General features: G+C 41.4%; 1 protein-coding gene across 1 annotated transcript in view; it reads right to left on the bottom strand.

Moving 5' to 3' along the window:
* LOC135517964 (BMP/retinoic acid-inducible neural-specific protein 1-like) overlaps positions 1–25067 on the bottom strand; it is a 151358-nt gene that overhangs the window by 72038 nt on the left and 54253 nt on the right. The window contains exons 3-4 of the mRNA XM_064942707.1: positions 6016–6206; positions 1580–1749 (exon numbers count right to left, since the gene is read on the bottom strand). Of these exons, the coding sequence (XP_064798779.1) occupies positions 1580–1749; positions 6016–6206 (361 nt within the window). The remainder of the gene's footprint in view (positions 1–1579; positions 1750–6015; positions 6207–25067) is intronic.

Here is a 25067-nt window from a genome sequence, read left to right as displayed (position 1 = left end):
CAGGGACACATTATTCAATTTCTGTTAGGAACATGTTCAGTTTATGTCTCCGTTGTTGAATCTTGTTATTTTCATACAAATATTTACACATGTTAAGTTTGCAGAAAATAAATGCAGTTGACAGTGAGAGGACATTTCTTTTTTGCTGATTTTATATATTTTTTGTCAAAACTGTTTTTTTATTTTGTCACGGTTTACTTTTGGGAATCAATGCAAATGGATTTCTGTGATACTGTTGTCCTCCTAAATTCTAAATTCGGTCTGTTTTTGTCACGACCGTTGTTGGAATGAGACCAAGGTGCAGTGGGGTGAGCGTACATTTTCCTTTTTATGTTATAAATGTCAACAACAAAACAAGAAACAACAAAAACGAATGTGAAGCTGATTAGGGCTATACAGGCCCCTAACACAGACAACTACCCACAAAATACAAAAGGCTACCAAAGTATATTCCCAATCTGAGAACCATACCTGGCCAAAACATAGAAATACAAAACATAGCACGTCCACCCCACATCACACCCTGACCTCACCAAATAGAGAAATAAAATGGCTCTCTAAGGTCAGGCCGTGACAGTTATTCTCTTTCTTTTAATACACTCTTTTTGTTATTTTCTATTGACTTCATGTGGTTTACTTTAGGTATACTGTGTAATATGGAGTGTTTCTTATCAAACGCCTGAAGAACCAATTGTTCCTTCCACTTAAATAGAAAATAATATCAACATATTGTTGTAATATATTTGATGAAATGAATGTGATGAAGTGTTTCTTGATTTGATAACTATTCTGCCTCACTAAATAAGCTATATTTGCCCTCAGTTGACACAGTCCAATCATGATATATGGTGTATGTAATTGTAGTGTGAGACAGATTAAATGATTAATCAACAATACTTGGCTTTGAGTGGGCACATTCTTTGATGTCTGATAATTGAGGACAGACACATTCAGACGCACGCGCACGCACTCGCCCATGCACACAAGCACACGCACACATACGGACACACACACACACATTTCCTAATATTCCAATATATCCCACATACACAGTCCAACATCGGTACCACTAAGAGATAGTGCAGGTTTGTCAGTCAAGAAGACAGTCAGGACAGGTCTTCTCTGGCTCCACACAGTGTGGCTGGTTACAGTGGCTATACTTATTCCGTTGAGAATGTGCTGTGTGTGCTTCTTCCCTCATCGACTCCTCGCCCGGCCCTGACTCAGCAGCCATTGTCAATTCTGTTTAATTTTGTCATGCTTGACTTCCTGCTACCCAGAGTCCTGTCTGCCAGAACCTCTTCATCCGCCTGTCACTTAGGACAACAAAAAGATGACAAGACACTCTCTCCAGGGGGCTAGGAGGGGGCTGGAGGAGGCCAGAGGTGTGTGTGTGTACCTGAATAAGATCATGTTGGTCTTGTTAAAAAACCTTGTTAATAAAGATCACTTGTGGGAGCTGCAAAATGGTGCTGCTGACATTATCCCACTTTTTAAACACATTCCTTTTATATCCATATCCTGTGGGAAACATTTGAACATATTTAAATACTGTTTTTTTTGTGTATAGATGGCATACCTTGATGGCATTGGTGGAGATCTGGATCTCATGGAGTTTCCGCATGGTGCCATCTCGGTCGATGAAGTATGAGGATGCCAGCTGGTGCAGGGCCTCCACATTCTGAGTGGCGTTGACCAGCTTTCTGTCCAGCTTGTTCTTGGCCATGTACATGGTCAACGCCTCCTCGCCTACAAGGAAGACAGGAAGTGGGACTTGTATTATGATACAGTAAAATATGATACCATTGTTGACTTACTCTTTTCCTTGGTATCATCATTCACTCATGTACAGGGGCTTGCGAAAGTATTCACTCCCCCTTTCCTATTTTATTACTTTGCAACCTGGAATTAAAATAGATTTTTGGGGGATTTGTATCATTTGATTTACACAACATGCCTACCATTTTGAAGATGCAAAATATGTTTTATTGTGAAACAAACAAGAAATAAGACAGAAAATGAAAACTTGAGCATGCTTAACTATTCACCCCCCCAAAGTCAACACTTTGTAGAGCCACCTTTTGCAGTAATTACAGCTGCAAACCTCTTGGGGTATGTCTCTATAAGCTTGGCACATCTAGCCACTGAGATTGTTGCCCATTCTTCAAGGCAAATCTTCTCAAGCTCCTTCAAGTTGGACAATAGGATTGAGGTCTGGGCTTTGACTAGACCATTCTAAGACATTTCAATGTTTCCCCTTAAACCACTCAAGTGTTGCTTTAGCAGTATGCTTAGGGCCATTGTCCTGCTGGAATGTGAACCTCCACCCTAGTCTCAAATCTCTGGAAAACTGAAACAGGTTTCCCTCAAGAAATTCCTATATTTAGCGCCATCCATCATTCATTCCATTCTGACCAGTTTCCCAGTCCCTGCTGATGAAAAACATCCCCACAGGGGTGGTGTTCTCTGGGTGACGAGAGGCGATGTGTTTGCACCAGACATAGTGTTTTCATTGACGGCCAAAAAATTCAATTTTAGTGTCATCTGGCCAGAGTACCTTCTTCCATATGTTTGGGGAGTCTCTCACATGCCTTTTAGCAAACACCAAACGTATCTTGTTTTTTTTTCATTAAGCAATGGCTATTTCTGGTCGCTGTTCCATAAAGCCCAGCTCTGTGGAGTGTATAGCTAAAAGTGGTCCTATGGACAGATATTCCAATCTCCGCTGTGGAGCTTTTCAGCTCCTTCAGGGTTATCTTTGGTCTTTTTGTTGCCTCTCTGATTAATGCCCTCCTTGCCTGGTCCGTGAGTTTTGGTGGGCGGCCCTCTCTTGGCAGGTTTGTTGTGGTGCAATTTTCTTTACATGTTTTTATAATGGATTTAATGGTGCTCTGTGGCATGTTCAAAACTTCAGATATTTTTTTATAACCCAACCCTGATGTGTACTTCTCCACTACTTTGTCCCTGACCTGTTTGTAGAGATCCTTGGTCTTCATGGTGCCGCTTGCTTGGTGGTGCCCCTTTGCTTAGCGGTGTTGCAGACTCTGGGGCCTTTCAGAACAGGTGTATATATATTGAGATCATGTGACAGATCATGTGACACTTAGATTGCACACAGGTGGACTTTATTTAAATAATTATGGAATTTCTGAAGGTAATTGATTCCACCAGATCTTATTTAGAGGGTCCATAGCAAGGGGGTGAATGTATATTATATGCATGCACAACTTTTCAGTTTTTTTTTTTTTTAGAATTTTTTGAACCAAGTGATTTTTTTCATTTCACACCATCAATTTGGTCTATTTTGTGTATGTCCATTGCATGAAATCCAAATAAAAATCGATTTAAATTACAGGTTGTAATGCAACAAAATAGGAAAAACGCCAAGGGGGATGAATACTTTTGCAAGGCACTGTATGCACACTTTGTTGTCCATCAGTTGCTAGTTAGGCACCAAGTATTGAAGTATTGAAGTTTTCCAAGCCATCTCCATTAAATTCACTGTAATCATAATTCTACTTTGTTGAGGGAAATAGTACTTCCTACGATTGTGATATGTTGATGTCCCACCTAAATATCTTTCTGGTCACTGTTCCGTAATGTTGCTCTGGATAAGAGCGTCTACAAAATAACTAAAATGTCAAATGTAAGTTAGTTTTAAAGTGACTATTACTGCCATTTATGCATCAACATTTCACTAAAAACAGTCTATGTTCCCTTAATAATTCCAGATGATGTGTTTATAAAGGTTGAAATGGATACGGGCGTAAGTGAGTGGATTGCTTTCACACCGAGGGAATGACCTTTAGTAGTGAACATCCTGGCACCGCAGGGGAAGAAGTGAACACCCCAGCAGAAAGCCCTGAACCTTTACACAGCAACAAACAATGACTAACGCCTGTTAGTTAAAACGACATAAAGGTCATTTGAACAGCATAAACAGCAAATGTTTCCTATAAGCCAAGTTATCTGGAACTCATTCAAGAACATGTCACATATATTCACAACTCCCTGCATCATGATTGGTTATTTGGCCCTTGGCCATGCATTTGGATTGGTCACTTAGCTTGTGATGGCTTTGACCGGGGGCGGCATTCAGGCCCATGTCTCATGCCTGGTTGGACCAGCAGTACCATGGCATGGGAATATGACAGACCCATTCTCTCCCTGCTCTTCCCCGGGGGAAGGCCTACTGCATAAGGATAATGATACTACATTAACTCTCTATCGCTATTGCATTGCCCCTCTCCTGTTTATTCGAAAGTAAGTCTGCTGTACATAAATATGTTATTTTACTGCTCTTGCCCCAGTGAAGTCAGGCCCAGCTAGATTTTATAACTTGTGGGTGATTTTTTAAAATAAGAAATACATTGTCTCACATTTTACTGGGGCAGCTCTTTGATGATGTGCCTCAATAATGACTAAATTGATTCATACCTATGGGTGAGCCTTTAGCATTCTAAAGCTCTGTCTCAGTCTATGGTCAATGACGTTTTGCCATTTTTATGTATTTACAATATTGCCAAACAGGGGCACAATTTTATTGGCTACTGTAATGAAATAATACAAGATGATGGATATATAAAAGCAATACATGAGGAGAAGGTATCGATTTACCTGTATATCATTTAAGCACCAGTGCCTACTGGTGCTTAAAAGCAATGGAATTGCTTGATATAGGTACTCTACTGAGGAGTTAATTTTACCTGTGCGTGGGTTACTGTATATCTTACAGTATATATTACATTCTATAATTATACTGCACAATGGCAAAATGTGCACTTCCAATAGTGTCTGCATACATATGAAACAAAACATATGCAGAGTAAAAGACAGATGTGCAAGCAAACATACACATGCTACATCCGCATACACTCATGGACACACACAGACATACACACTCCTTTTAGCTCATAAAGTGAGTCTGGCGAAGATAACATTGTCTTTTCTGTATTCCTTTATCACTATAGATGCAATAGCTTTGGGCATTCAGGACAGCTTTCAGTACATTCCTGTAATCTGGGTTTATCAGATCACATAATGGTGTTCTTTATTAATATGCAACCCAGAGATTGAGATGAGTGACTTCTAGGCGATAACGCTCTGAAATGCCTTCAAGGTTAAAGATGATCTGGTGATAAAAGAGAGAGTGTGTGTGAGAGAGCAATAAATAAAGAGTAAGAGAGAGAAGAAACCGTAAGAGAGAAAGAAAACATTGAACAGAGAAAAAATAATTGTAACCTGCAAAATTGCAATCAGTTCTGTGTCAATATTCCCCGAATCTATCATCAACCTTTAATCACATGTGCATTTGTGGCAGCAGTGAATCATCCTGCTGGGAATGGTTTTATTTTGAACATATTAATTCTTTACCTTAGTATCATATTTCGCTTCAATATCACATTGCAGAATTCCATAATTAGTGTGTTAGTGTGAATCACCTAGCAGACTTTTACTTGATATTGCAACTCTAAACCTCTGCCAATGAAATCCCCCACCCTTGCCTTAACTAAATTATTAAACAGACTGTTTGACATTCAAGTGAAGTCTCAGATTTATACAGAAAATATAGCTTTCTATAGGATGAGCTCCTCAGTGACAGTTTGATATACCAACGTTTAATGAGATAAAACTACGTCTAATGAGATACAACTACGTCAAATGTAATCTTAACAGGACAGAACCATGATAGGAAGTGCAGCTTTTAGAGGGGGTAGCCATTCAATTATGGCAAGCCAGGCATAAGCTCATTTGACAGTCAAAACCACCAATTTACCCATTGATATCTCATCTACATTTATTTCCCATTAATTCCCTATCAATAAGCCATCAAAAAAGTGTCATGGACATTAACAGCACTTTGCCTAAATAAGGTCACAGGGAAACAATTTGGCCGAACCAACCACAATCAGGAGTCATCACCTGGCAGCCCGGAGCCAAATGCGTCCCACAAGCCATTGTTGTGGCTCACCAAGGGTGTCTTAATAAAGTAGAAGTAGATATATACTTTCTTACCTCCCAAGGTGGCTGATATGAGGATGTGGGTTCCATACTTCTTGATAATGGTGTCAATGAACTGCTGAGTGGAGGGTCGTCGCCCTAGCAACCGGACACTGCGCTGGAAGTCCGGCATAAGTGGCACTGGGTTCCGGATCAGGTCCCTCCTCTCGATGGCTGTGTTCCTCACCTTCCAACGCGCAAACTCCCTACAAGGAAACCAGCATAGGAAAATGCTTATGTCTTTAGATATTCATCAATGGTATTACGACCATTTATGCAACAGCAACAAACCGCACTGGGGACAAGATAAGTAGATGAGCAAAATTGAAGGTCATTTTACAATTGGCACCCGCTATAGCAAGCATCTTCCCTGTTGACATAATATCATCAATGCCATACTTGACTAATGTCTAAAATGGCAGTTACTGTTCACAATAGCTACTGGCAATGTTAAGACAAGAGTGTAAGTCAATTGTGATCAGATTCTTATGGAAAGGGAAGATGTATCGCCATCACTAAGTAAGATTTAAAAAAAAATACTAGCAGCACATGGCACCATGTAATGACAATTCATTTGCATTTTTTTTTATGTAACCTTCATTTATCTAGTCAAGTCAGTTAAGAACAAATTCTTATTTACAATGACAGCCTACCAGGGAACAGTGGGTTTTTACCTTGTCAGCTCGGGTATTTGATCCAGCAACCTTTCGGTTACTGGCCCAACACTCTAAACACTAGGCTACCTGCCGCCACAGCTGGCTACCAGTTTTCTGCTTGAACTTCCAGTGAACATCACCTCACGCCATTGAATCACCATGTTATCTAATCAAGGAAAACACCAAGCATGGCTGTGGGCTATCTCTGATTCTCTGTAGGTCCTGATTGTGTGAATGATCAGCATTAAACCAAACCGCTTTTGGGTCCTGCAATCAGGCAAAACTCCTGATCTCTAATTGAATCACAATCATAGACCAATATTCTCATAGACATTTGAATTACACTAAAATGTCTACTACAGACATCGAATTTCAAAACAAATAAATTATGTCCCTATTGTGTAAATTGTATGGTCCAATAACTGCAATGGGAATGCTGGTCCATCATTACCCCAAGGCATGGCTGGGGAAACAACTGAAAGAGCTACGTGATTCCACAAACAAGAAAAGCATAGCATTCTACAACTATTACATTGCAAAGTAATCCAGGTGTTATTCAGAATTATTTCCCAGATATTCATTTTAACAACAGCATAGCTATTACATAATCAGCCTTTGCCATATGTGTTTTACGCAGTAGGATTAGGGGCATCTCAAATATAAATATCCATCCAGCTATAATTCTTTGATTAGTATTCTTTGTCTGAAATAACCCCCCTGGCAGACCAGTTGTCCTTTTAATTTCCATGAGACAGCTTGCAGTTTGCATGTTTAGCAACACAGGACCGCCAAACAATTGTTACACTTTGAATGGCGGGGAAGAAGGACAATGTTAAAATAAAGATGTCACTTGGCAGCTTGAAGAGGTAGGCTAGGTACAGTATCCACTTATAATTTTGACACGTTGGTATTCAGACAGGTTCGTAAATCTCATTCAACAGGTTAGATCCTTCGGCAATGTAAAAGGATTTTATAAGAGATTGCATTAGTTTGAGAGACACCACTGCCCCTTTATTCAATTGTGAAGCAGGGATTTTTGTCCCATATACCCTATCATACTCATGCAAACACGCACACACACCTGCACGAATGCACACACAGACAAAGTAGCTGCCAAAGTAGCTGCCAAGCAAACAAGAAAATGTCCATCCAGAGGCGCTCTCAGCGGATGGTAATTTTAATACAGGGAAACTGAAATCCGTCTTGCCTAATTTCCACTAGCATGTCATCTGTGGAACTAGAGAAGAAAGACAAAACCCTAGATAACCTTAACTCCACACACAGAAAGGCATAGCAAGCTCTCCCTCTAACCCGAACTCTATCCTCCTGAATCCTGCATACATGCAAAAACTCAAACAGGAAGTACCAGTGACGCGCTCAATACGAAAGTGGTCCAAAAAAGAGGATGATGCTAAGCTACAGGACTGTGTGTCGATAGCACAGACTGGATTATGGAGACTCATCCAATGACATTAAGGAGTTTACCACATTGTTAACCTCTTACATCTATGGGGGCGCTATTTCATTTTTGGATGAAAAACGTTCCCGTTTTAAACAAGATATTTTGTCACAAAAAGATGCTCGACTATGCATATAATTGATACCATTCGAAAGAAAACACTCTGACGTGTCCAGAAATACCAAGATATTCTCTGTGCGTGCCCTAGAACGTGAGCTTCAGGCAAAACCAAGATGAGATGGCATCCAGGAAATGACAAGGATTTTTGAGGCTCTGTTTTTCATTGTCTCCTTATATGGCTGTGAATGCGAGAGGAATGAGCCTGCCCTTTCTGTCGTTTCCCCAAGGTGTCTGCAGCATTGTGACGTATTTGTAGGCAGATCATTGGAAGATTGACCATAAGAGACCACATTTACCAGGTGTCCGCCCGGTGTCCTGCGCCGAAATTGGTGCGCAAAACTCAGCTGCCAGTATTTTTCCATGCAATACAGAGAGGAAAGCAAGCTTCCACGAACTGCATATCAATGAAGAGATATGTGAAAAAACACCTTGAGGATTGATTCCAAACAACGTTTGCCATGTTTCGGTCGATATTATGTAGTTAATCCGGAAAAAGGAAAAAGTTTTACGTTGTAGGTGACTGAATTTTCGGTTCGTTTCGGTAGCCAGACGCAATGTAGAAAACGGAACCATTTCTCCTACACACAGACGCTTTCAGGAAAAACTGCGCATTTGGTATGTAACTGAGAGTCTCCTCATTGAAAACATCAGAAGCTCTTCAAATGTAAATGATTTTATTTATTTGGTTATCTGGTTTTTGTGAAAATGTTGCGTGCTAAATGCTACTCAAAATGCTATGCTAGCTTTGCATACTCTTACACAAATTAGTCGATTTCTATGGTTCAAAAGCATATTTTGAAAATCTGAGATGACAGTGTTGTTAAGAAAAGGCTAAGCTTGAGAGCAGACGCATTATTTTCATTTTATTTGCGATTTACAGAAATCGTTAATGTTGCGTTATGCTAATAAGCCTGAGGCTTTAGTCACAAACCCGGATCCGGGATGGGGAGTTTCAAGAAGTTAAACGACTTACTTAACAAGTGCATCGACACGGTCGTCCCCACAGTGACCGTACGTACATATCCCAACCAGAAACCATGGATTACAGGCAACATTTGCACTGAGCTAAAGGCTAGAGCTTCAATTTTCAAGGAGAGGGGACACTAATCTGGACACCTATATGAAATCCCGCTACATCCTCTGGAGAGTCATCAAACAGGCAAATCAGCAATACAGGACTAAGATTGAATTCAACTACGCCGGCGAAGATTGAGTCGTTGTCACGCCCTGGTCGTATTATATTGTGTTTGTCTTCATTTATTTGGTCAGGCCAGGGTGTGACATGGGTTTATTGTGGTGTGTTTTGTCTTGGGGGTGTCTAGCATAGTTTATGGCTGCCTGAGGCGGTTCTCAGAGTCAGGTGATTATCGTTGTCTCTGATTGGGAACCATATTTAGGCAGCCATATTCTTTGAGTATTTCGTGGGTGATTGTTCCTGTCTCTGTGTTTGTTGTCACCAGATAGGCTGTATAGGTTTTCTCGTTCCGTTTGTTGTTTTTGTATTGGTCATTAAACGTCTCTAAAATACCACGCTGCATTTGGGTCCGCTTCTCCTTCACCAGATGAAAGCCGTTACAGAATCACCCACCACAACGGGACCAAGCGGCGTGGTGACAGGCAGCGGCAGCAGGAGCAGCGAAAGGAGGAATGGACATGGGAAGACGTTTTGGATGGCAAGGGTTGTTACACTTGGGAGGAGATACTGGCTGGAAGAGATCGCCTCCCATGGGAACAGGTGAAGGCACTTAGGAGACCAGAGGCAGCCGGAGAGAGGAGCCGGCGATACGAGGGAACACGGTTGGCAAGGAAGCCCGAGAGTCAGCAACAAAAATTTCTTGGGGTGGGCTCAACAGGGAGTATGGCTACGCCAGGTAGGAGACCTGCGCAAACTTCCTGTGCTTACCGGGGGGCTAAAGAGACCGGGCAGGCACCGTGTTATGCTGTGGAGTGCACGGTGTCTCCAGTGTGGGTGCATAGCCCAGTGCGGTACATACCAGCTCCTCGTATTGGCCGGGCTAGAGTGGGCATCGAGCCAGGTAAGGTTGGGCAGGCTCTGTGCTCAAGAGCTCCAGTGCGCCTGCATGGTCCGGTCTATCCAGTGCCCCCTCCACACACCAGTCCTCCGGTGGCAGCTCCCCACACCAGGCTTCCTGTGCGTGTTCTTGGCCCAGTACCACCAGTGCCAGCACCACGCATCAGGCCTACAGTGCGCTTCGCCTATTTAGTGCTGCTGGAGTCTCCCGCCTGTTTAGCGCTGTCAGAGCCTTCCGCCTCTACCGCGCTGCCGGAGTCTCCTGCCTGTTTAGCGCAGCCAGAGCTGCCAGCCTGCATGGAGCAGCCAGAGCTGTCAGTCTGCATGGAGCAGCCAGAGCTGCCAGTCTGCATGGAGCAGCCAGATCTGTCAGTCTGTATGGAGCAGCCAGAGCTGCCAGTCTGCATGGAGCAGCCAGAGCTGTCAGTCTGCATGGAGCAGCCAGAGCTGTCAGTCTGCAAGGAGCTGTCAGTCTGCAAGGAGCTGCCAGTCTGCAAGGAGCTGCCAGTCTGCAAGGAGCCGCCAGAGCTGCCAGTCTGCAAGAAGCCGCCAGAGCTGTCAGTCTACATGGAGCAGCCAGATCCGTCAGTCTGCCAGGATCCGCCAGTCAGCCAGACTCTTCCAGATCTGCCAGTCAGCCAGACTCTTCCAGATCTGCCAGTCAGCCAGACTCTTCCAGATCTGCCAGTCAGCCAGACTCTTCCAGATCTGCCAGTCAACCAGACTCTTCCAGATCTGCCAGTCAACCAGACTCTTCCAGATCCGCCAGTCAGCCAGACTCTTCCAGATCTGCCAGTCAACCAGACTCTTCCAGAACTGCCAGTCAACCAGACTCTTCCAGATCCGCCAGTCAACCAGACCCTTCCAGATCCGCCAGTCAGCCAGGATCTGCCAGAACCGCCAGCCAGCCAGGATCTGCCGGATCCAACTACCTGCCTGAGCTTCCTCTCAGTGCTGAGCTTCCTCTCAGTGCTGGGCTTCCTCTCAGTGCTGAGCTTCCCCTCAGTGCTGAGCTTCCACTCAGTCCCGAGCTTCCCCTCAGTCCCGAGCTTCCCCTCAGTCCCGAGCTACCCCTTAGTCCCGAGCTGCCCCTCAGTCCCGAGCTGCCCCTCAGTCCAGTGGGTTTCTGGGTGAGGACTACTAGGCCATTGTCGGTGGCGAGGGTGGACTATCCTAGGACGCGAGGAGGAAGGACTAAGACAATGATAGAGTGGGGTCCACGTCCCGCGCCGGAGCCTCCACCATGGACAGACGCCCACCCGGACCCTCCCTATTGTTTTGATGTGCTTCCGGGAGTCCGCACCTTAGGGGGGAGGGGGTTCTGTCACGTCCTGGTCGTATTATATTGTGTTTGTCTTCATTTATTTGGTCAGGCCAGGGTGTGACATGGGTTTATTGTGGTGTGTTTTGTCTTGGGGGTGTCTAGCATAGTCTATGGCTGCCTGAGGCGGTTCTCAATCAGAGTCAGGTGATTATCGTTGTCTCTGATTGGGAACCATATTTAGGCAGCCATATTCTTTGAATATTTCGTGGGTGATTGTTCCTGTCTCTGTGTTTGTTGTCACCAGATAGGCTGTATAGGTTTTCTCGTTCCATTTGTTGTTTTTGTATTGGTCATTTTCATTCGTCATTAAACATGTCTCTAAAATACCACGCTGCATTTTGGTCCACTTCTCCTTCACCAGACGAAAGCCGTTACAGTCATACTACACTTGTCGGATGTGGCAGGGCTTGCAAACTATCACGGATTACAAAGGGAAACCCAGCTGTGAGCTGGCCAGTGATGAAAGCCTACCAGACAAGCTAAATGCCTTTTATGCACTCTTCGAGGCAAGCAACACTGAACCATGCATGAGAGCAACAGCTTTTCCGGACAACTGTGTGATCGCTCTCTCCATAGCCGATGTAAATAAGACCTTTAAACAGGTTAACATTCACAATAGAATACCAGATCATCTACTCAGAGCATGCACTGACCAGCTGGCAAGTGTCTTCGATGACATTTTCAACCTCTCCCTGACCCAGTCTGTAATACCTATCTGTTTCAAGCAGACCACCATAGTCCCTGTGCCCAAGAATACCAAGGTAACCTGTCTAAATTACTATCGCCCCGTAGCATTCACATATGTAGCCATGAAATGCTTTGAAAGGTTGGTCATGGCTCACATCAACACCATAATCCAAGACACCCTGGACCCACTCCAAATTGTATACCATCCCAACAGATCCATAGAAAGAAATTAACGCAATCTCTATTGCACTCCACCTTGCCATCTCCCACTTGGACAAGAGGAACACCTATGTGAGAATGCTGTATATTTACTACAGTTCAGCGTTCAACATCATTTAGTGCCCTTCATAACTAAGCTAAGGACCATGGGACTAGGGCTGTTACAGGGACTGTATTAGAACCACAATGGCAGTCATGAGTCATAACTGCAATCAAATTCCATCTGAACATTTATTCATGATAACTACAGTAGGCTTCTCCAAGCTCTGATGATACTGATGGGCATTAGTAGGCTACCAAACTTGCTAACTGCTGGTATTCAGCACTCTATTGTCCCTCTAATCACTCTGACATCATTGCATATGTAATCATAATTCAAATCAAACACTTCATGAGAGCCCATGAGCTCAAGTTGTGCAACATCTCTATAGGCTATGCAATTGCATGAGAAAACAGAGTTTTGATGGCCTCTATTAAAAAGAAGAAGATCCCATCAGCTAGACCTACTATATGCATTTTTCAACTGTCCTAATATTAAGCACATTGCTTCGCTTTATAACAGGAGTATAATATAAATTAACCAAGGGAAAATTGTTGTCCATTCACTATTTAAGTGCATAGCTGACATTTATTTTTTTCTCCTGATCCTGTTCTGAGACAGGTGCATGATAATTGTCCATTCAAAATCTAAACTAATTTCACACATATATTCTTTAGGTTATGTAAAGACAAGATTAAATTAAGAATAGTCTGATAACATTAGCCTGTCACTTGTGAATGATGTATTATCACTTGTGAATGATATATTATCACTTGTGAATGATGTATTATCACTTGTGAATGATGCCCAGCGTGTGCATTACAGTGCATGCAGCTTTTTCAAATCATATTCACACAGCTCATGCAGCCTTTGACAAGGTTTGTAACCACAACTAAAGTGGCCAAATAATTTCTTAAAATGAAGTACATTAATCCGCTTTACAACTTGTGTTGATTCTAACTGGCATACATAGGCAGCGTGTGAGTTTGGGGAAGTTCAGTTTCACCATAAAAATGCATTACATGCACTACATGCATAATCACATTTGCAGTCACTTTTGAGAACATGTGATTTCCTGCTAATTGATTGCATTTTGGAACATTTGTGCTTATAGTTTACTTCTGTGTGCTCATTGCTGTGCTTATAATGTGAAGAAATATCCTAATAGTTGATGAACATTTTAAGCTAAACTTCTTAGCCTCACTGTGTAACGGTATTCGTCATCTGAAGAAGAGGAAGAGGAATCATTGGACCAAAGCGCAGCGTGGTAAGTTTTCATGCTTTTTATTGGAACTGAACACTATAACAAAAATAACAAAGAGAATAACCAAACCCGAAACAGTCCTGTAAGGTGCAAAACACTAAACAGAAATGAACTACCCACAAATACCATGTGGGAAAAAGCTACCTAAGTGTGGTTCCCAATCAGAGACAACAATAGACAGCTGTCCCTGATTGAGAACCATACCCGGCCAAAACAAAGAAATACAAAAACATATAAAAAAGAACATAGAATGCCCACCCAAGTCACACACTGACCAAACCAAAATAGAGACATAAAAAGCTCTAAGGTCAGGGCATGACACACTGATTTAAAAATAATAATAATAATGCCGGTGGTTGTATTAATTTGGGGTCTACGGCATCCCACAACTTCCCCGAGTATGTTTTGAATATTTAATTATCGCACAGAAGGACAATTTGACCAATAGAATAGGTCAACTTTTGTACTATGGGGGATAATAGATTGACATAAGCTAGTGTTTTTGCTGTTCGTTCGGCCTACTCATCTTGTTGGCTGAAGAAAAGTACATGTGTACAGTTCTTCAATATGTGCCTTGGAATTCTATAAGAAGGACGTGCACAGTTGCGTTCCCTTTGCATTACTTCATCAAATTGTCAAAGACTCCCTCCCTTCTGTTATCTGTGCTATAGCATGGCACGAGGTACCGATGTACCAAGTGTGGAACCAACAGGAACAACCTCTAGCCCCAAGCCATAATACGGCTAAATAGTTAGTAAGTAGTTAACCAAATAGCTACCCGGACTGTCTGCATTGACCCTTATTGCACAAACTCATCACATACGCTGCTGCTACCGTTTATTATCTATTCTAATGCCTCGTCACTTTCTTCCACGCTACGCCAATCTACCTCCATTACCTCATACCCCTGCACATCGACTCAGTACTGGTACCCCGTGTATAGATCCAAGTTATCATTACTCATTGTGTATTTATTATTACGTCTTATTACTTTTCTTTTATTTCTCAATTTTCTTTCTCTTTGCATTGTTGTGAAGGGCCCGCATGTAAGCATTTAACTGTTAGTCTACACCTGTTGTTTACAAATACAATTTGATTTGATTTGATTTTAAACACACACAGGCACACACACACACTGTCCTTGATGGAGGTGCGGTGTCTCTGTGACAAGGGAATCTCTCTCTCTCTCTCGCTCAGCCTTTTGAAAAGCGCTTTCTAATTACTGCTCTTCAAGGGGATGGGAACAAATGAATGCAAATTGCATTGTGGCTGGTTTTGCATCAACAAATCTCAAGGTAAAGTAGGGAAGATAATGAGGCATATTAGGTCTCCACATGAAATCACTCACAAGGTAGGTAGCACACTTGCGTGGGTGTGGCTGTGTGTGTGCGTGCATTATGTGTATGGATGTGTAATTGTATATTTCTATATGTGAGCTTCTGTATATGAAACTGTACTTGTGTGTATGTGTGTGTGTATCTGTGTCTCTGTGTATCAGTGTGCAATTGTCTCAGCATGAGTGAGGGAGAGATGGTGATAAAGAGAGAGAGAAAGACAAAGAGGAAGGGAGAAATGAAGAAAGCTACAATCTGGTCCAATTTGTGGTTATCTCTCCACTGGGTTTGGCTCATGTTCGAGAAAAAGGCAGCAGCCCTATTCAGATTTCTCATTTGCTGCAACCCCGTCCTTTGGATTCATGTCAATGAGGACTTCAATGTGTTCGTTGAAGTCCATTGTAGTTAAAGGACCCTGTGGTTTAGCTTTGGACTCTATCTTCTATAATCTCTTCACACATTAAAACAGATGCAGGCTAAATACAGGTTAACACAGGGCCCAGGTAAAATAAGTCCAAATAAGTCTGACTCAATTACCTAGTTTATCATTCATTACATGATCTGCAGAAATATTTGGCATGTGTGCAACAGCACACACAACATGGGTTGTACTGTAAATGTAAAGCAGGAAATGAAATGACTCATGCTGTTATCTAGGCAATATGTTCTAGTGATAATGTGTCAATACAACGTTGTCTGACAGAAAATTATAATTCCATTGCACATGTTGATTGCGCATTGCAAACAGTAATTCTGCTGTACTATAACAGCACCGAAAGCATACTTTGTCTCAGGTACACCACCAAGGCCCCGTTTTCCTCTCCTAGACTCACCAACCCTCAATTGTTCCCCACCATGATTAAGCTGTGAGTAGGTCCTTGGGCCCTTCAAATTGACCTATTACTTAGTTCCAATTCTCAGAGAGTCGATCAGCTGGGTTCAATTTCCCCGTGCATTGCTCGGTGGTAACAACTTTCATTGGCCGTGTTCAGCATGCTATTACCATCAGACTCCCTTTGGCCTGCACTCCTGTATTTGGATTGTGTCCAAAGTCACATGCATTAATCAGAATATACGCCTACCTTTTTCAGGCAATAGCGAGATTTGCCAGCAGTCTTGATAGTGTGATGGTATGGCCTGATAAATGTGACATGTAAATGAATGGTCTCTGTCAACGTCTCTGGTAAAATAACAGGTAATAAAATGGCAATAAAGGGTTAACGCAATTATATTCACATGAAGAGAGCAGGTGGTGTGAATACAAAGGCGATGAGTAATATGTTTTATCGTAACTCTAAACAGCCTCTCAAAATAACTGTTCTGAAAGCATATGTTACTAAAAGTGTAATTACCTCTATCTGATTAGTTGGTTATGTTATTTCATCAGCTAAAGGGGGATGGTAGACTGCATCTATCAGTAACAAGCCTTTCGCTCATCAACTTTTCCCCAACATGAGCACAAAATAATATGCCAGTTTCATATTTTCCTCCATTGTATTCCCATAATTCATCCACCATTTTGTTCATATCAGATATCCAATAGACTTTTCTTGAGGTGAAAACAAAAACATCACAATTCTTCAATGTCAAAAAGACAAGTAATTTTCTAGAGCACAATGCTCGGTGGTGTGTGTTGGTGTATGCTGATTAATCCGGGCTACTCTTCAGAGATCAGTTGCTGTGTGTGTGTGATGGACACACACACATCTAAATGGAATTATAAGTCAACAGATATAATAATAATCATTCCAAGAGAACTGAGAGATTATCAGATTTACCCAAGTCTCCCTCATGCTCCCTTCATCTCTCTCTCTCTCTGTTATGTATCAATTCGTTTTAAGTACATCCCTCTTCACGGCTCAGGACGATTAGCACGGAAGCATATGTGGCGGCCATATGTATTTGGGTCCGTATGCCCAGATTAGGCAGACCAGCAGATGGGACCTGTGATATGATTCACTGCTTCATTTTTCAACTCAAAGCCTAGTTTAATGACCCCTCAAAGAAACATGTGAGAAGATAAATACCAGTGCCACTGCAAACTAAGACAAGTGGAAGAAAGCATTATTATCACTTCAGTCAGGCATCAGAGGAGAGATAGTGTGAGGTGGGGAGTGTGTTTTATTTTTCCTTTATTTAACTAGGTAAGCCAGTTAAGAGCAAAATCTTTTTTACAATGACAGCCTAGCAGGGAACAGTGCCTTGTTCAGGGGCCGAATGACATTTTACCTTGTCAGCTCGGGGACTCGATCCAGCAACCTTTCGGTTACTGGCCCAAAGCTGGCTAGCTGCAGCCCCAGGGGTGGACTGGACATCTGGCATATTGGGCAAATGCCAGATGGGCTGGTCCATTTTTAGCCTAGTGAGCTTAACTAGTTTTATTTTGTGCAAAATGATCATTATCTGGCTAAAAAATGGGTCATTAAGGAATACAATGGGCCGGTGTGGGAGCCTCGAAGAAGAAAATAGGCCGGTGTGGGAGCCTCAAGGAAAAAATGGTCCAGTGCTGGGGCCTCGAGGAAAAGAATTGCCCGTTGTGGGGGAGTGCTTGCTGAGATCTGTGACATACACTACCAGTCAAATCATTTAGAACACCTACTCATTCAAGTTTTTTTTTTTACTGTTTTCTACATTGAAGAATGATAGTGAAGATAATAAAACTATGAAATAACACATGGAATAATGTAGTAACCAAAAAAATATTAAACAAATCAAAATATATTTTATATTTGAGATTCTTCAAATAGCCATCCTTTGCCTTGATGACAACTATGCACACTCTTGGCATTCTCTCAACCAGCTTCACCTGGAATGCTTTTCCAACAGTCTTGAAGGAGTTCCCAAATATGCTGAGCATTTGTTAGCTGCTTTTCCTTCACTCTGCAGTCTGACTCATCCCAAACCATCTCAATTTGGTTGAGGTCAGGGGATTGTGGAGGTCTGGTCATCTGATGCAGCACTCCATCACTCTCCTTCTTGGTCAAATAGCCCTTATACAGCCTGGAGGGGTGTTGGGTCATTGTCCTGTTGAAAAACAAATGATAGTCCCACTAAGCACAAACCAGATCGGATGGCATAGCGCTGCAGAATGCTGTCGAAGCCATGCTGGTTAAGTGTGCGTTTAATTATTTTAAAAAATCACGAGAGTGTCACCAGCAAAGCACCCCCACACCATAACACCTCCATGCTTTACGGTGGGAAATACACATGCAGAGATCATCCGTTCACCCACACCGCATCTCACAAAGACATGGCAGTTGGAACCAAAAATCTCCAATTTGGACTCCAGACCAAAGGACACATATCCACCGGTTGAATGTCCATTGCTCATGTTTCCTGGCCCAAGCAAGTCTCTTTTTCTTATTGTTGTCCTTTAGGAGTGGTTTCTTTGCAGCAATTATCCTCTGCAGCAGAGGTAACTCTTCCATTCCTGCGGTGGTTCTCGTTAGAGCCAGTTTCATCATAGCACTTGATGATTTTTGCGACTGTACAGTACTTGAAGAAACTTTTAAAGTTATTGAAAGGCTCCCTATTGACTGACCTTCAAGTCTCAAAGTAATGATGGACTGTGATTTCTCTTTGCTTATTTGAGCTGTTCTTGCCATAATATGGGATTGGTCTTTAACCAAAAAGGGCTATCTTCTGTATACCCCCCACCCCCTACCTTGTCACAGCAAAACTGATTGACTCAAACACATTAAAAAGGAAAGAAATTCCACAAATTAACTTTTAAGAAGGCACACCTGTTAATTGAACTGAATTCCAGGTGACTACCTCATGAAGCTGGTTGAGAGAATGCGAAGAGCTGTCATTAAAGCAAAGGGTGGCTTCTTTGAAGAATCTCAAAAATATAATATATTTTTATTTATTTAACACTTTTTTGGTTACTACATGATTCCATGTGTGTTATTTCATAGTTTTAATATCATTCTGTGGCAGGTTATCTAATTGTCAGGCATTTTTTCTGTTAGTGCTAGTTTGACCACCAGATGGCATCTTTGAGAAGCATTTGATAGTCTTCCATATTGGCATTACCAGCAAATTTAAAAAAAAAATGTAATAACATAGTATATGGGATTGATTTCAAGAAATTTGGCTTAATTAATTTGATTAATATTATGTTTCTATTCCTAGAAAAACGAAAAACAAAACACTCAGGATTTCCGTTAGGATGGAATGGAAAATATGGCGCTGTACAATGTGATGGTCGGGAGTAGGGGGCATAAAAGGATTCTAAATTTGTTTGCCTTCATTAGACAACTTTGTTCCAATATTTCTGTAAATCAATGATATTTATTCCCATAGAAATTCATTATGGATCCATAACTAAATAAACATCAGCATTTTGAAAGTGTATTTTTATCATTTTTTTATTAACGAAAGCATAAATATGCTGATGAAGAAATACAGTACTGTACAGTATATGCTTTAACATTTGGATAATAAAGCATTTAAAGCATTTTGAAAATAAGCCACCTGCATTTGTTTGTGCAGTCTGACAAGTAAACATAGCCTACAGTACATACTGTAGTAAACATGGGAAAATGCCTAATTCCTTACATAAGGGAGAGCAGGCCATGTCCAGACTTTCTCGGTGACCTCAAGTACTCATTAATTCTGTATTTAATACTTTTTCGGGTTGCATCAGTCATGAACAGAATCTTCTGAGACACAGTATTAATGATGAACACCCGGAGGTTCACTGTTAAGCCACACTTGCCTAGGGATCCATCCCAGTTTGAATTCTGTGCCCACTCGTGGTATCTCTTCAGTTACACATCCTTAGAATGGCAGAACAGCATGATGGTGTGGGCGACCCACTGCCTGATGAGCAGTTGGCCATGTTCTGTTGTCAGAAGAGGAATGGAAATGTCAGGGTGAACCGACAACCTGGCGAACCCGCCACGTATGTTGACTTTGCCTGCCGGAGGTGGAGTTCCAGAGCTCACAGGTGTGCCTGGCATGGATTGTGACTCCATCTCGTACCTCTCCCTTTTCAACGCGTCTGCCTGACTCTCCACAAATGCCGCCTGACTCTCCGCTAATGAGGAGTGACTCTCCGCCAATACCGCTTGGCTCTGGAATATTGCATCAGCTGTTGCCCGTATTGCTGCCCTCAGAGAATGTTTCTTTTTCTGATGGTCTGCCTTCAATATCTCAATCTCGGTCTACAAAGTTTAAATCTCATCCATGTGCACCTTCATCAGTTAGAAATGTAACACTTCAGAGTACTAAAGCATCAAATACATTGCAAGTGGGGGGTTTTCACAACAGCAGCCGGGCTATAAAAAGTATATTGTCCTGCTAATAGGAAACATTTGCATGATGGGCTACACCTGCAACAGTACCACAGTACACTTGTGAAAAACAAGTGTTTGAAAACCTGTCTTCAAAATGCCTCCAGTTGTCCATCACTACTGTAAATAAAAACACAGCATCTTGTTTACATCTTGTTACATGCTTTATTGTAACCACAATGTCACACATAATTTGTATCTACCTGTATCTAACGTTTAGAGTTTCGGATTTACAAATGTGCGCTTTCATTATTAGTTACATTGTTTTAGCTCAAACGTACAGATTTCTTTTTCTTTTAATGGTTGTTTTATGTAGGATGCTACATTTTTGACCAGTTTCAATTGTAAGTCTCACACAAATAATCCTACTTCATTTAGGCTGTTAAGTCTCACAGCCAACCTCAGCCAGTTAAGTTATTTTATATAGGTCTAGGCTCAGAAAAACGAAACTCCAATTAAGCACTCTTGTTGTTTGTAAAGTAAAAATAAAATGAATATTATTGTTGAAATGAATTGCTCGACTGGTGTAGGTTTTTTCCATCTGTTGGTGTGCCACACTTGCACAACAAGTTAGCTATATTTTCAGCACCAGCCACTGTTCACCTCCTATTGATTGCGCTGTGGTTCCCGACAGTGTTTTTTTAAATGTAACCATTATTTAACTAGGCAAGTCAGGTAAGAACGAATTCTTATTTACACTGACGGCCTACCCCAGCCAAACCCGGATGACGCTGGGCCAATTGGCACTCCCAATCACGGTTGGACGTTATACAGCCTGTATTTGAACCAGGGACTGTAGTAAATTCTCTTGCACTGAGATGCAGTGCCTTATAGACCGCTGCGCCACTCGGGAGCACTGACCAATATATACTGTATATTTGTTTTCTTCAGAGCATTAACCGTGTTTAGGAAAATGTGGAAAGGTAGATGCAAATTATTTGTTGCAAGTTGGGGAGGGAGAGGGGGGTTCACACCGAGCTCGGCTATTAGACAATTCTTTAGTAAAGGTTGAATAGTCTATTGTTCAGCTAATAGCGCATCCTTCTACGCTTGTGAAAAACGAATAATAATATTTTTTCCCCTTTCAACATGTTAATTGATAAAGTGTTTTCAGCCACAATTGGCCCCAAACCCAATTAATACATTTGGGCACGGTCGAAATCGGGCTAGAATGTTGAGGGTTTGAAACCTGCTCCCTGCTTGTTTCATGACATTATTATGCCGGTCTCAGAGCAAATAGCCTGGATTGTTACTCCCATCTCGTTCCTCGCCCTCTTCCACACGTCATTCTCTGCCTGAGTGGCTCGCTTGTGGGCGTGCTGGCAGGAAATGGCAGAATCTTCGCTTGTGCGTCAAGAATTCAGCATAGCATGTGTGTATGAAGGTCTGGTTATTCACAGGCAAATGGTAATATGCTCTAAACCATTCTGATGACAAACAAACTTTGCTGCCCTGTTTTCAATCATCCACATGGTTGGGAGAACCTCCTCAGATTAATGCAGAAGAAGGGAGTTAGATATGCATAGGAAGTGTAGTGTACTGTTGTCTTTCTGTATATGAAATACAATCATTTTTCTAGTTACAATGTGTAATCATTGATGTCCCAGGAGCAGGAGTGGTAAACACTGTTGAAGTGTAGAATTGTAATACATACATGCAGACACATCATCATTCAAATAATTGAGTTTGATACACCTGGTATTGAATATGACTGAAAAAAACTTGCTAAAAAGCGATTTTCGTAAATTAACTTTTTGAGAGAAAAAAAATGCACAATCGTTTGTCTCTACATTAACAAACATATTCCTCTCAATGGAATTGTACATTTTTTGCTTGACTCATTATGACGTTAAACTGTAATTACTTACATTTTCTTCCACCATAATGTTTTGTCAGCCATCTTTGTTGAAGAAAATTACCAGGGATGGGTGGCTCGCGTCAAATTCGTCATTGGAACCACTCGATATGATTGGTCAAATAAAAACTGTGGAACCCAAATGCATAATGAGTGCTCTAACTTCCCATTGCAGTGGTCTGGAGCAATGAAGCTTGACACTGGGTACCTCTAAGTCCTGTGGTGTAAGCTCGCAACTTTTAAAGGAGGAACCACGGTGAAAATAATGTCCTCTAATAGTCTAAAACAATTCATATAACACTTTAATGGCTTACTAAGCCGATATATTGTTTCACCAATAATATCAGCCGATATTGGCTTTTACCGATAAAAGGTTTCAGACGATAATTCCACCGATAACGGATATTCAATAAATAGGATGAATAAAGGAAATCTCATGCTGATCTGAACACTTAAGGCTATTCACATGATGTGTCATTGTCACAATGTAAAAAAAATCAACATTTGAAGAATATTTCATGGAGAATTGCTCTTTAGGATGACCATTTATGAGAAGTCAGTGTGGAAATGTTTTACTTTATAATTTCCCCACTGGAAAACAGTATATTGGCAGATACTGTATATTGGCAACTACGTTTTGTCCCACAATAAATCGGAGTCGATATCAGACCCAAAAACATGACATAAGTTGCAGATATCTTAATTCACAAACCTCTGCCAATGCTTCAATTTACTCTCTTGTTGTTGTTTTGATACTTCAACTAAGAAACAGGTCTTGTTTTATAGCTAGCAGGGAGAAATATTCTAATACCCTCCAAACAGAATATTTTCCACTACTGCCAACTGATCTTTTCAAGTATTTACCTATTTCGCGTCCCCCTTGCCAGTGCTTATGAGAAGTCACACTACATTACAAAATATTACATAATTATGTTATCTTTTAACAGATATAAAACCACAACAAAAATAATATGCCTATATCTTATTTAACTTTCACCAAAATGCAAATGCAAGATGATTCATATGCTTTCCACCTGGGGAAGACTTTTGAAAGGCATTTCAACTTATTGTGTTTGATGCCAGGAGGAACATTGAGGAAGAGCTATCCATCTTCCACTAATTCCCCTGCAAACTTGTTTGGAGGGAACATTTAATTTAATTCCTGCACAACCGTTTCTCGCATCCCCTCCGTGTTTTTATTTCTGTTTACTCCTCTTCCCAGACATTAGAGCAATCAAAGCGACAAGCTCCCCCTGGTTTCTATGCGTGGTGAATGGGGACATATCTCAACAGGGAATGCTACCACTAATGAGTGTACTGGTGGCTTTGGTCATCTCTGCTTCCATTTCAGACATGAACAACTTAAAGGCCTGAAGAAAAGGAACGTCCACAGTGCATGGTCCATAATTAAGCATCATCTTTTGCACATTGAGCTATCACACTCAATCTGCCTCTTATTAAGCAGGGAGCACTGCAGGAGATGAATATGAAAATGTGTACATGGGAGGGAAAAAGAAGAATAGTCAGAGACAAATGCAGCCAAGCAAGCCACTATCTTCTCCGTCAAAGTCGACGCCCCCAGGATTGAGAGACAATTAGTCAGTTGATAAGATCATTTGAATAATAACTCTTCATCGTTAAATAACACATATGACGCTCTATGAAAACAGTAAGATATACTGTATTTTCTATTTAAGTAAGCAGACATAGCTCTGATGTCATGGGAGACATTTATGTTACCGGGATGTACAATCTTAACAGCTACCACAGATCTGACAGACAGCTTTAACCTTTTTCCATGGGATCAGGAGAAACTCACCATTTAACAAACCTGCAGCTGTCATCCTACATGCATCTAATCACTTTCTACATAGCGATAAAGAGCAATATCTGCCAGGCAGCTGCTCTGAATGCAATCCCACAGCCAGATTCAATCCCCCATTAGAAATGGGTGACATTAAAAGAGGGTGTTCAGATAATCCATTGCGGATGAATGGGCTTGAACCCCACTGTCTTCTGACAGCTATATGTCTCTGACAGAGACATTTACAAATGCCAGTTTCACAAAGCTGTGAAAACCTAAATGTATCCTTATTCAGCTTTCTAGTAGGGATTCAGTATCCTACACTACTCCAGGACTATATTTTTGTCTCTGGTGGAGTTATAGAAGCCTTGATGTTCAGATGAGGCTGTTTTATGCGGATGTATGTGCAGAAAAAGCTGGCATGCTGCTTGTTGCTTGAGATAGATTCTGATCCAGTTATTATAATTCCCCAAATAATGTCATGGTAAATGATGTGTCATTGAACACTGGTCACTTTAATAATGTTTACATACTGTTTTACCCACTTTATATGTACATACTGTATTCTAGTCATGGTTCATCCTATATAACTACTACTGTAGACACCTTTTCTATTCATATACTCTATATACATTATATGAATATATATATTTATATTTATCTCTGACATTGCTTGTTCTGATATTTCTTAATTTCTTAACCCTGAAAAAGTATGTGTGTATTTTTATTGCTTGGTATTACTGCACTGTTGGAACTAGAAACACAAGCTTTTCACTGCACCTGTGATATCTGCAAATCTGCGTAAAAATACACTTTTATTTAGAAAATGTAAGCATTTCCACAATGTAATGACTTATTTCTTCCATTCCTCACAAGCTAGGCTCCATCTTAAATCAAACTGACAATGCTAAGTGATTTGAGAATGTGCCATATCTTCTTTGTCTTTAGTGTACGTGTCAGGCTTTTCCCTAAGTGT

Source organism: Oncorhynchus masou, chromosome 28, assembly GCF_036934945.1.
Source record: "Oncorhynchus masou masou isolate Uvic2021 chromosome 28, UVic_Omas_1.1, whole genome shotgun sequence".
Classification (NCBI taxonomy): Eukaryota; Metazoa; Chordata; class Actinopteri; order Salmoniformes; family Salmonidae; genus Oncorhynchus; species Oncorhynchus masou.
This window is presented reverse-complemented; position numbering and strand designations above follow the sequence as displayed.